The sequence below is a fragment of the Argopecten irradians genome, chromosome 3 (genome assembly GCF_041381155.1).
Source record: "Argopecten irradians isolate NY chromosome 3, Ai_NY, whole genome shotgun sequence".
NCBI lineage: Eukaryota > Metazoa > Mollusca > Bivalvia > Pectinida > Pectinidae > Argopecten > Argopecten irradians.
The window spans coordinates 23,157,136-23,170,305 of NC_091136.1; the positions used below are offsets into that span (position 1 = coordinate 23,157,136).

Below are 13,170 nucleotides of genomic sequence, written 5' to 3' on the forward strand. Positions count from 1 at the left end.
AACTGTTTTATGGCAAAATATGTTGTTCTTTACTGGAGAATTAATTTTGGGTGCCATATTCGAGTCTTAACGAACGTACCTTCTCCTTTATGTAATTACCACAACTTATATATAATGTTTTTGTTTTAATTGACCAACACAGACGACAAATTCAGGAATTACCGCAAAATCCACTTCCTTAGTCCTCATGAAATTCAGGATAACAGAAAACAATTTTGGATCCCTGTCTATAAATATCTGCAAATAGACAAGTGCAATTCATAATTATAAGTCTTTAGTCAAACAAAACCATCTATATAAAAAGATGAGAGCTTGAAATTTGTTATATTTAATCCATGTAATTGTCCACTTTTAATCACATGTATGGAAATTTCCTAATGAAGATCTTACATGTTCCATATAAAATATTTTTGTGATTCTCCAATCTAATTAAAATTAGACTAGTAATTTCGCTGCACTACGATAATTACAGCAGACTGGTGATTCTCAATAGGTATTCCATATAAAATATTTTTGTGATTCTGTGATAATTCTTTTTACTTTATTACTCAAAATTACACATTTATGAGATACAGAAATATCTGGTCTTGTTAGATGGTTTTTTTATTTGCTCATTGAAAAATGATAAATAATAACATATATAAGAAACATAATTTTTCATGTAAAGTATGGACAATGCATTTCTACCATAGGTACAGATCAACATAGTAAAATAAAATCTAAAATACATGTATGAGATTTTACGAAATGAAACTTGAAAAGTAAAAATTGAAATTTTGAGACAAGTTTCATGAAATCTGGTATAACATAAAACACACCTTTAATATACTTTTTATCACATAATTACAACAACCTACATTTTGAAGAATCTCAATGTTTGATGTCATTTATTGTTTTACAATGGATTTTCAGCTGATGAATCACACTCCAGGTTGTACTAATACACTATGTAGTAACATAAACAAATATTACATAGGCAATGTGCCAAGTCATTGGACATCAGACTGATTATGATTAAATGTGATAAATACTATGAAAAGGAAGAAAATAGTATAAACTACGTTATGAACTGCATGGTCGTTATACAATAAATAGTCTAACCCCTTTGTGATAACAGATTGAGCAGTTGTATATATACTTACGGCCCCCGTTTCATCTTTTAGGGACGATATTCCTTCCACTTAGCATGCTGGAATAGTAAAGTAAAACAAAATTTAACCATTGTATGTCGAGGAAAGGATTTCAGAATTATTCAAAATTTAATTCAAAAAGTGGAGAAAAGTGTATATTTTAGCATTATTACGTTATAAACATTAATGGATTTACTGAATGCGTTCTTTACTTGGAATGTGTAGCAATTCAACATATACAGTATTGTGTGCATAGAGATATATATATAATTTCATCTTTTTTAATTTAAAGATCGATGTTTCCAAAACAAAAATTTAAAATTTCTTTAACAAAAATATACATATACATTAAACAGAAGAAAATTTAGCCTATGATATCGATGAGGTTACAAAATTTACCTTGTGAAGAAAGAGTCTGGAATCCATGTTAGTGTTTGTCTTGATGTTGAATACCTGATAATAAACAGACATATATAATACATATGATAAATTTAAAGAAAAATCCTTACGGACGAAATCTATAAGAAATAAAAACAATAACGACTGACTAGTGAGCGCTTTTGCCCCATTCAAGGGCATTTAGTTTCGTATTTTGTCATGGCAGGTCAAATATTTAATGTCTGAAGAGCTCCCTTGAATGGGGCGAAAGCGCTCACTAGTCAGTCGTTATTGTCATATGGACAAAGAAGTAATTCTAACAGTGTGGACAAAAGATTGTCTAATTTTCGAGGCAATCTGCCCCTTTTTAATATAGTTGTACTGTCAGCCAAAATGTCCTAAAGTTAGAAAAATGTATTTTATATTGTTTTTCAACTGTCGTGAATAATATTTACCAATTTTGACTATTTTCCAAATGAAATATTATCTAAGAGCTGCATCCTGTCAATGAGGACCATGACCAAAGTATCGCAAAAATTAAAGCCAGGTGGTGGTAAAGAACTAGATCAGGATAATCATATAAATCGACCATTTGGGACCAAACAACCATGGTGATGATGGTCTATCAAGGACTGCTCTCCATATTAAATATTTTTAACTAATGCAAATGCATTAACATGACTAATTAAACATTTTTTTTATCTTTTTAAAAAAAAAAATATTAATAATAACACTTTTGAAAATTAAAAGCTATGGAAAACAGTCAAAATGTCCACCAAGGGAAAGATAAACAAAAGATATCATGACTTCACATGACGTCAACAAATGGTGCGAAATCATGGAATTCGCATACGTGGCACACCAGACCTGTGACACTGCATGGGCACAGAAAATTAAATCAATGTCCAAATCCGAATCTGTGATTTCTGTTTAAATTAAAAGTTTTATTATGCTTTAAAGGGACAATTCACTCACGCTAATTCTTTGACATCACCAAGAAGCAAAATATGGCATAAATGTATTGTTCTACATTTCTTATGAAACATATAACATAAGATATTGACAAATTCCACGTCATTGTTTAGTATTTTAATTGATACCTTTGTAATTACAAACCGTTGATCAATACAATTAAGCAAGTACAATATGTACGCTGTACCAATATCCGTGCCAAAGTCACGCACATTAAACAAATGAACTACATAACCACTGTGGAGGTGATATAATGATTTTTTAGGCAAGACAATTCACCTAACAAGGTAAAAACACTTCTGTCAGAGCGATTGAGCTGTTCTAGACAAAAGTAGCATTACTCTACGAGCAAGGGACTGGGTTCGGAATACAAGATATTCGACCACAATGTGTAATGGCGGACAGCGAGTAAGTTTGAACATTTCACACGCATTTCACCACCATGGGATTTTACATATCACAGTAAAACCGACAGTTTTCCAGTAGAACTGGAGGTTTCCGTACCTTTTAATGTTCTCGTAGAATGAATTGTCCCTTTAACAATCATTATGTCACATACTACTATAGGTTTACTTTAAAGTACCGGTACGTCCTTTTACTATTTGAAATAGAAAAGAAAATAAACAAGAGAGCTTTGCTTTTCAGATGCCATGCATGATTCATATTAATGGCTATATATAAGTCTGGTGTCATGGTTAGAGTATCTCTGGCCAACGCCAATATTGAGAGATCAACTTCTGACGTGACATAATAATCTCGGCGTGCTATACCTCTAACATTGTTGGAGTTCTGGTTTTGGAAAAAAATATAATAGACTAGCTTACCCCTATGTACAAGGGTATTGACAGTAGGCTACTTTAGTATTATTGTTTTTCCAAAACCAGAAGCAGACGCCTGTGGTTAATATAGTAGGACTATACATCACTATAAAGCAACGTTGGTTTTAAAAACATAGTCCTAATCAAAGAGAAATAAATTGATATATTGTACGTAAATCTTCATAGTTTAAATATGATCAAATCCATCCCTAAACATTTATGTTTTCTGCATCTATTTTTAGTAACACATTTGAATGTATTTTTAGAATCTATCTCGACATTGTTTACAATCGATACTTTCCATTACCTGAGAAAGATTTTGACAAAATTCGGTGTTTTTCACATACCTTGTTCCACCTACGTTAAGGTGTATAACGTCTCCCGGCATTTAACCTGAAATAATGCGACTGTCGTGCGAAAATGCACAATTTGATCTGTCAGTGAAGTCTCCCCAGCATCTAGATTTCGTTGCCTAATGTTCAATCTATATGCTTAGTTTCGTATTTTGTCATGGCAGGTCAAGCGCTTTATTCTGGAAACACTGATTATACGGCAAAACCCTGACATGCTTTTAGCCTATCAAATAACTGTAAATTCCTCAGGATTTATACTTGAAATAGGTCTAATGACTTAATGATGGAGCTGGTTGTTCAGAATGAACGAAAATGGACCTACTTTCGTTACGAAAATTACGAAACTAACGCTATCCATATACGAATCCAAGCCTGCTGACAGAATGGAATTATTATTCCCATTATAAAAGCAGGTACGTGCTTTGCTGCAGAGATCCTATCTAAATTTCTGTTTGTTGTAACGTACATTATTTATCAAGTATATAAACTCACTGGGGCAATCTACTATCTATCAGTATGACACCGACCCAAGATTAGTCTCATGCATATGATTTACTGAATGAGTGTATATCTGGCGAACAGTACAGTTGTGTCGTGCCTTCTCAGTCAACAGTCAAAACTCTTTTCCCAATGTGTTAGGACCAACCCGATGAACTGTTTCCCGCGGCCGGTCAATGTAGTCGAAATTACTTTCTTTTTTCATTTACATTTATAAAGAGAGTAGGGTAACAATTACTGTTATAAAGGATAACGTTCGAGTCACCGGAGGACAGGATGTTAATTAGCTTTCAAGACGTAGTCAGTATTTATATTAATTATTTGCTACAATAAGCACCATTATATGCACATAAACCCCTATAATTATGAAATGCATTCCTTGTTTTGGATTAAAGTAATGTCCTGTTTAATGTAACATGCTGTTTTATGACTGTTTCAGGAAAATTCATCATTCAAAAGTGAACATTACAAAGTGATCAGGATCAATACAGTTAAGGGAATAAAATAGATTAACCAGCATGGCGGAAGCTGTACAAATACTGGACACAGAATCAGAAAGTGTACAACTGTCGTCCTTAAATGAACAAATACTGGACACAGAATCAGAAAGTGTACAACTGCCCTCCTTAAATGAACAAATACTGGACACAGAATCAGAAAGTGTACAACTGCCGTCCTTAAATGAACAAATACTGGACACAGAATCAGAAAGTGTACAACTGTCGTCCTTAAATGAACAAATACTGGACACAGAATCAGAAAGTGTACAACTGCCGTCCTTAAATGAACAAATACTGGACACAGAATCAGAAAGTGTACAACTGTCGTCCTTAAATGAACAAATACTGGACACAGAATCAGAAAGTGTACAACTGCCGTCCTTAAATGAACAAATACTGGAAACAGAATCAGAAAGTATACAACTGCCCTCCTTAAATGAACATATACTGGACACAGAATCAGAGAGAGTACCACTGCCGTCCTCAAACATTCAAAAACAGGACACAGAATTGGAGAGCGAACAGCTGCCTTCCCTCAATGTACAAATGAAACCAAAGCCTTACATGTGTGATGTCTGTGGTAAAGATTTTATCGTGTTCAAAAGTCTAAAGGCCCACCTCAAGGCACATAAAGGAGAGAGACCATTCATTTGTGATGTCTGTGGTAAGGCGTTCCTTTTACGAAGCACCCTTAATACACACATCAAGAGAAAGCATAGTAAAGAAAAACTGCAAGTGTGTGATGTGTGCGGTAAACAATACAGCTTAGAGAATGATTTATTGCAACACCTACGGATGAAGCATGGAAAAGAAGTTACAACCACCTACAAATGTTGTATCTGTAAAAAGGGATTTATTGAAGAGGAGAGCTTACAGATACATATAAAAATACATCTAAAGGAGCATCCTTATCAGTGTGATATTTGTGGTAAGGATTTTGGTCAAGCATCTGATCTTAAACGACACCTCAGTACACATACAGTAAAGACATCATTCAAATGTGATGTGTGTGGTAGGGGATTCAACACTAGAGAATCTCTTCATAATCATGCAAGAACACATACAGAAGAGACATTCAAATGTGATGCGTGTGGTAGGGGATTCAACACTAAAGGATCTCTTCATAGTCATGCAAGAACACATACAGAAGAGAATACATATCAATGTGATGTCTGCTTGTGGTAGGGGATTCAACACTAAAGGATCTCTTCATAGTCATGCAAGAACACATACAGAAGAGAATACATATCAATGTGATGTCTGCTTGAAAAAGTTTAAAATTAAAAGTTGTCTACGAACTCACAAAATGCTGCATGCAGAAGAGAAGCCACACACGTGTGATGTATGTGGTAAAGGTTTTATAAGGCCAGGTCTTCTGAAGGAACACAAGATGTCACACACGGGAGAGAAGCCATACAAATGTGATATGTGTGATAAAGGGTATAATTCTGCATTCTCTCTTCGAAGTCATCTGAAATGGCATACAGGAGAAAAGCCATTCCAATGTGAGGTTGAAGCCTGTGGAAAGGTGTTTACAACCAAGGCTTATCTAAAGAACCATGGTTTAGTTCATACAAGGCTTAAGGAACACTGCTGTAATGTGTGCAATACTGCATTTAGTACGAAAGTTCATCTTAGGGCACATCTCAAAACACATGCTGGGACACATACAGGAGAGAAATGCTTCAAATGTGACATATGTGATAAGACTTATGCTTCGAAAGATTATTTACAGAATCACCACAAATTACATACAGGAGAGATGTCTTTTAAATGTGATGTCTGTCAAAAGGCATTTAGCCAACAAAGGTATCTTAAGGTACATATCTCCGTGCATACAGGGGAGAAGCCATACCAATGTGATTTTTGCTATAAGGAGTTTAGATATGAGCGTTCTCTAAAAAATCATGCAAAGACGCATACAAAACCTCCAAAGTTATACAAATGTGATGTCTGTCAAAAGGCATTTAACCTACAAAGCTATCTTAAGGCACATCTCGCCATTCATACAGGGGAGAAGCCATACCAATGTGATTTTTGCTATAGGGAGTTTAGATATGAGCGTTCTCTAAAAAATCATGCAAAGACGCATACAAAACCTCCAAAGTTATACAAATACAAATGTGATGCATGTGGTGTAGGGTATACTGCTGAGAAATTTCTGCAGAATCATCTCAAAAGACACAAAGGAGATTTGATACATAAGTGATATGGCTACCTTCAAAATGAACAAACAGTTACAATAGGGATATATACAATGTTCAATACTAATGTAAACTTTGTAAAGTGTTTACATTAGAGAGTAGCCTACTTAATATAATTACACTACAGAGAAAAACAAGGAGACTTTCTGTCAACATTCAATATATAGTTCCATGTGAACTGGCCATGGCAGGATCACAGGGAATCAGTAATGGTTTAAATTTTCAATAACGACCTTCAATAGATAGCATTATGCTCTGCCAGTTACATTTATCATACTGGTACATGTACAATGTATTTCATTGTTCATTGTATATTAAATATCTCTTAGAATAAGTGTATTTAGTGCTAATATAAAGTAAAAAGGATTTGTATTGTCAAAAATAATAACACGAAGTATATACACATATTTGCACATTTAATGATGTCATCACAATTATTATGACATCATGGTCACTGTGACGTCACAAAACAGGGACAGACTTCATAGCAACTTATAACTTTCTCTTTTCTAATTTCTATGTTGAGAACAACTCCGAATTTAAATACTATGTTCAATTTTCAGAACAATTTTAATTCAGAAAACAGCAGAGTTATTTACTTTTAATTTTTCAAATTACCTGCCCTTGTTGCTTGTTTTGGAGGAACATTAGTCAAAATATACCTTATGGGGGAATTGGCATTACTCTGTGACTATTAAAGATATACAGTAGCCGTATATGTCACTTTGTTAGTCATAACTTTGATAAGGCATTATTTGGGTTTTTGAAAAACTTAATATTAAAAATTTTGATATCAAAAATGAGTTTTGGCATTTTCTTTTTTTTTCTTTTTTTCTTTTTGGCTTTACTCAAAAGAATTGCCTTTTAGTTAGTAATGAAAACGGTTGGAAGACATGTAAAATTCTTGAACTACAAAGTTTACCGGTAGTTTTAATAGCTCACCTGGAAATCAGATTATCACTTTATTGTGTATTTTTGATTACTTAATAATTGTAGACAATTTATATTATATGTAGGTAATTTTCACAATGTTCTGGAATTGGAAACAACCGCTGCATCTACCTGTGTAGTATGTGTCATGTGATTTGGTGCGTTTTTCAAAAGTCTGTATGGACCTACATCAAGTATATCAGGGCTCGAATTTTACATTTTTTGCCACTTGCTAAAAATAGCAAGTGCCATAAATTTTTACTAATTGCTAAAATATATTTTTTACTTATAATTAATATCCGTATTCAAATTACAGTTATGTTATATATAAAATCCTTTATTTTTGCATGATGAATTGAGGTGTATAAGAACATAATAAATATCAACAACATTACTGTAAGAACTGGGCCCCCATATTTTCCATTACAACAATTTTTCACAATCATTATGCCATTTTTACAGTTGTCCCTGATAAAAACCACTTGCTAAAATAAGCAAGTGCATATTTTTTCACTTGCTATTCTGGTATATCTACTTGCAAAAAGCAAGTAAAACAGCTCGAGCCTTGTATATTCATACAGATATTCTAAGCCTGTAACATACTGGATGAAACAAATTAGGTCCCATGGATGGAGAGGTCTTTTTAGGTCATCTAACCTGAAGGGCCAGGATGACCTGTAGCCATAATTTACTGTCTGCCATCTGCCGCATATAATCTGTTCATTGTAACAACATCTCAATACCGGATAATGCCCAGGGAACCCATGTTGGATGTGTAGCATGCTAGAATGAAGGGCTACCAAGTTTGTTCAAATTAATAACATTGGCTGTTATTCAAGGTCACAGTGTCAAATAATTTAAAAAAAATAATGACTTTACCTTTATTCAAGGTAACAGGAGTACCATAAATAGGCTATCAAGAACCAAGAGGCCTAATTATAAACTGCTGATATCACTTAGGTTTAGTTATCCTATTGACTTATGTCTCATGCACCATGATTACCAAATAGCAGGTGAGCGATTTAGGGCCATTTTATTAATAATCAAGTGACCATTAAGTCTCGTTGACCTAAAAAAAAAATTATATTGAAAAAAATAGATAAACTTCTGCATTGGAATTAAATGTTTAAACATGCTCCACTGCTAAAAAACAAGAGCGGGTGATTTTTCCTTCAGTTATTAAAGTTACTTACTTTACATCATTTCCATTGTTGAAAAGTCAAGCTTCTGATTTTACTTCAATACAAAAATTAAAAATGATAATTAATTGTTCTTATATGAAATGAAGTACTGATTATGCATGTATCAAAAGCAAAATGAATTACTTCGAACATATGTTGTTTGTGTGTGTGTTTATTTGTTCAAATGATGCGCCTTGTTTTTACTAATTTTACAAATCTACTGTGTATTGCTACCTTGATATCAAGCCTCTAGTTGAGCGTGAATTCTACAAGTAAGCGTAGCATGAATAGCCTAGAAAACGAGATGTTAAAATCGAACTCTACAAGAAAGCTACATGTAAGCGTGACAGAATTAAGCAAGATCTGAATCAAATGCTTGGGGATGTCAGAGGGGACAACAGCATTCCTACCGAACTGTGTTAAAATCGAAACAAAATCAATAGGCCCTAAGTTATAGCCACGAGGCACAGATTGCCGTGCCCGTGCCGAGTGGGTTATATCACAGGAGTTTGACGTTCTGTCAATAATATATAGTACATTACATATATATATAAAAAATACACCTATATTGTTTTTTATATAATATATAGGGGTATTTTTTTATATATGTATACTATATATTATTGACAGAACGTCAAACTCCTGTAGTTATATACCTGAAGCAGGTCCGGTAGCACGCTAAATCTGGCTATAGCTAGATTTGACTATATAGCCAAATCTGACAACACGTTATAGGCCTAGTGGACAAATGTAAACAAACAGGTGAGGTCTGGTCACATTTTCCTCTTGCAGTATGAAAGCATGGATGACGAAACATGTCAGTCGGTGATATGAATAATGTTTGCGTATTTGTTCATTTGCAGGCGACTTTTTAAAATTCCATCGTTGCAATTATTAAGTATCCATTATCACTATTACTCGGTAACAAAACTATAGCGAGGCGAACCAATATGGCGTTGTTGTGTCGTCTGCAGATAAAGCATCCACCTGATGAACATGCAGATTGACCATGTGCAAAAAGTGCTATAGTCGGCTCATAAACAACAAGATATGCGACATATTTCAAATGGGAAATTTGGATTTTATATCTTTTTCATCAGAACAAGAGGATGAATGGATGCGAGTGCCAAAAAATGCAACGATGGATTTTTTAAAATTCACCGGAAATTAGGCCTATCTTGGATGACAAAAAATATTTCGTTTTGCCGATTCTCAAGATTCGTCATTCAATTTTCGATGTGTACGCTGATTTTGTGACCAGGTATGTCACTTTTGTTTACATTTGTCCACTATACATGTCAGATTTGGCTATAGAGTCAAATCTAGCTATATAGCCAGATTTAGCGTGCTACCGGACCTGTGAAGAATGAGTAAACTAGGTGGCGTAGGAAGCAGGGAGGGGTTGCATTGCACACCACGCCATGGGGAACGGGGAGGGGGGGGGTATTCATTTTTGGCAAGTTAGTAAAATTTTAATTCGCCAAAAGTTGAAGTTGACAGCAGAAACATATATACATATATCACAGGAGTTGACGTTCTGTCAATAATATATAGTATACATATATAAAAAAAAATACCCCTATATATCAAACTCCTGTGCATATATATACATCTCTGTGGACATTAACCAAGTTCATTGATATTTATATATTTTATGTAAAAATAAATGAACATTTTTAGTTTCATTATAGACAAGGACGTATATGAGAAGGATAAGTCACACTGGGTTTTGGGGAAGTACAAGGCAGGAGCTCTTTGTGTTTGTGCACTGACCATGAAGTTGTGCGACGACTGATTTTCCTTTGATATCTGCCAGCGCAGCCTTTGATGAAGCTTGCGGGTGCGAGGTTGTCTTACTTCCTAAAGCGTGATGTCATTTTATGAACTGTCGTATTTTTTTAACGAAAATTGGTTTTTATTAGGTCATCTGACCCGAAGGGTCAGGATGACCTATAGTCATCATGTTTCGTCCGTCTCGTCGTCCGCCGTGCGCCGTCCGCCGTCCGCCGTGCGTTAACTTTTCACATTTTGAACTTCTTCTCAAGTTCTACCGGTGCGATTTGGCTGAAACTTGCATGAAATGATCCTGACATGGTCCCGACAAAGTGTTGTTATTTTTCGGGTCGATCCGAAATCCAAAATGGCCACCACAGCCGCCATCTTGAAAACACATTTTTAACTTCTTCTCAAGTTCTACCAGTGCGATTTGACTGAAACTTGCATGAAATGATCCTGACATGGTCCTGACAAAGTGTTGTTATTTTTCGGGTCGATCCGAAATCCAAGATGGCCGCCACAGCCGCCATCTTGAAAACACATTTTGAACTTCTTTTCAAGTTCTACCGGTGCGATTTGGCTGAAACTTGCATGAAATGATCCTGACATGGTCCCGACAAAGTGTTGTTATTTTTCGGGTCGATCCGAAATTGGCCACCACAGCCGCCATCTTGAAAAACACGATTTTAATTCGCCAAAAGTTGAAGTGACATCCAGAAACATATATACATATATCCAAGAGTTTGACGTTCTGTCAATAATATATAGTATACATATATAAAAAAAATACCCCTATATATCAAACTCCTGTGCATATATATACATCCTGTTGGCCATTAACCAAGTTCATTGATATATATATATTTTATGTAAAAAATAAATGAACATTTTTAGTTTCATTATAGACAAGGACGTATATGAGAAGGATAAGTCACACTGGGTTTTGGGGAAGTACAAGGCAGGAGCTTTTTGTGTTTGTGCACTGACCATGACGTTGTGCGACGAATGATTTTCCTTTGATATCTGCCAGCACAGCCTTTGATGAAGCTTGCGGGTGCGAGGTTGTCTTACTTCCTAAAGCGTGATGTCATTTTATGAACTGTCGTATTTTTTTAACGAAAATTGGTTTTTATTAGGTCATCTGAACCGAAGGGTCAGGATGACCTATAGTCATCATGTTTCGTCCGTCGTCGTCCGCCGTGCGCCGTCCGCCGTCCGCCGTGCGTTAACTTTTCACATTTTGAACTTCTTCTCAAGTTCTACCGGTGCGATTTGGCTGAAACTTGCATGAAATGATCCTGACATGGTCCCGACAAAGTGTTGTTATTTTTCGGGTCGATCCGAAATCCAAAATGGCCACCACAGCCGCCATCTTGAAAACACATTTTTAACTTCTTCTCAAGTTCTACCAGTGCGATTTGACTGAAACTTGCATGAAATGATCCTGACATGGTCCTGACAAAGTGTTGTTATTTTTCGGGTCGATCCGAAATCCAAGATGGCCGCCACAGCCGCCATCTTGAAAACACATTTTGAACTTCTTTTCAAGTTCTACCGGTGCGATTTGGCTGAAACTTGCATGAAATGATCCTGACATGGTCCCGACAAAGTGTTGTTATTTTTCGGGTCGATCCGAAATCCAAGATGGCCACCACAGCCGCCATCTTGAAAACACATTTTTAACTTCTTCTCAAGTTCTACCAGTGCGATTTGACTGAAACTTGCATGAAATGATCCTGACATGGTCCTGACAAAGTGTTGTTATTTTTCGGGTCGATCCGAAATCCAAGATGGCCACCACAGCCGCCATCTTGAAAATACATTTTGAACTTCTTCTCAAGTTCTACCAGTGCGATTTGACTGAAACTTGCATGAAATGATCCTGACATGGTCCTGACAAAGTGTTGTTATTTTTCGGGTCGATCCGAAATCCAAGATGGCCGCCACAGCCGCCATCTTGAAAACACATTTTGAACTTCTTCTCAAGTTCTACCGGTGCGATTTGGCTGAAACTTGCATGAAATGATCCTGACATGGTCCCGACAAAGTGTTGTTATTTTTCGGGTCGATCCGAAATCCAAGATGGCCGCCACAGCCGCCATCTTGAAAACACATTTTGAACTTCTTCTCAAGTTCTACCGGTGCGATTTGACTGAAACTTGCATGAAATGATCCTGACATGGTCCCGACAAAGTGTTGTTATTTTTCGGGTCGATCTGAAATGCAAGATGGCCGCCACAGCCGCCATCTTGAAAACACATTTTGAACTTCTTCTCAAGTTCTACTGGTGCGATTTGACTGAAACTTGCATGAAATGATCCTGACATGGTCCAAACAAAGTGTTGTTATTTTTCGGGTTGATCCGAAATCCAAGATGGCCGCCACAGCCGCCATCTTGAAAACACATTTTGAACTTCTTCTCAAGTTCTA

General features: G+C 35.7%; 1 protein-coding gene and 1 long non-coding RNA gene across 2 annotated transcripts; one reads left to right on the plus strand and one right to left on the minus strand.

The window, feature by feature from the left end:
- Positions 1-98: 98 nt before the first annotated feature.
- Positions 99-4,026, minus strand: LOC138317910 (uncharacterized). The gene is made up of 4 exons (XR_011207822.1): positions 3,646-4,026; positions 1,530-1,583; positions 1,143-1,189; positions 99-237 (listed from the first exon to the last, which is right to left on the minus strand). It is a non-coding gene; the product is annotated as an uncharacterized lncRNA (long non-coding RNA).
- On the plus strand, positions 4,022-5,834 carry LOC138319572 (zinc finger protein 239-like). The gene is made up of 2 exons (XM_069262724.1): positions 4,022-4,064; positions 4,589-5,834. Exon 2 carries the CDS (start codon positions 4,668-4,670, stop codon positions 5,832-5,834), a length of 1,167 nt encoding a protein of 388 aa, XP_069118825.1. The 5' UTR covers positions 4,022-4,064; positions 4,589-4,667.
- Positions 5,835-13,170: the final 7,336 nt, after the last annotated feature.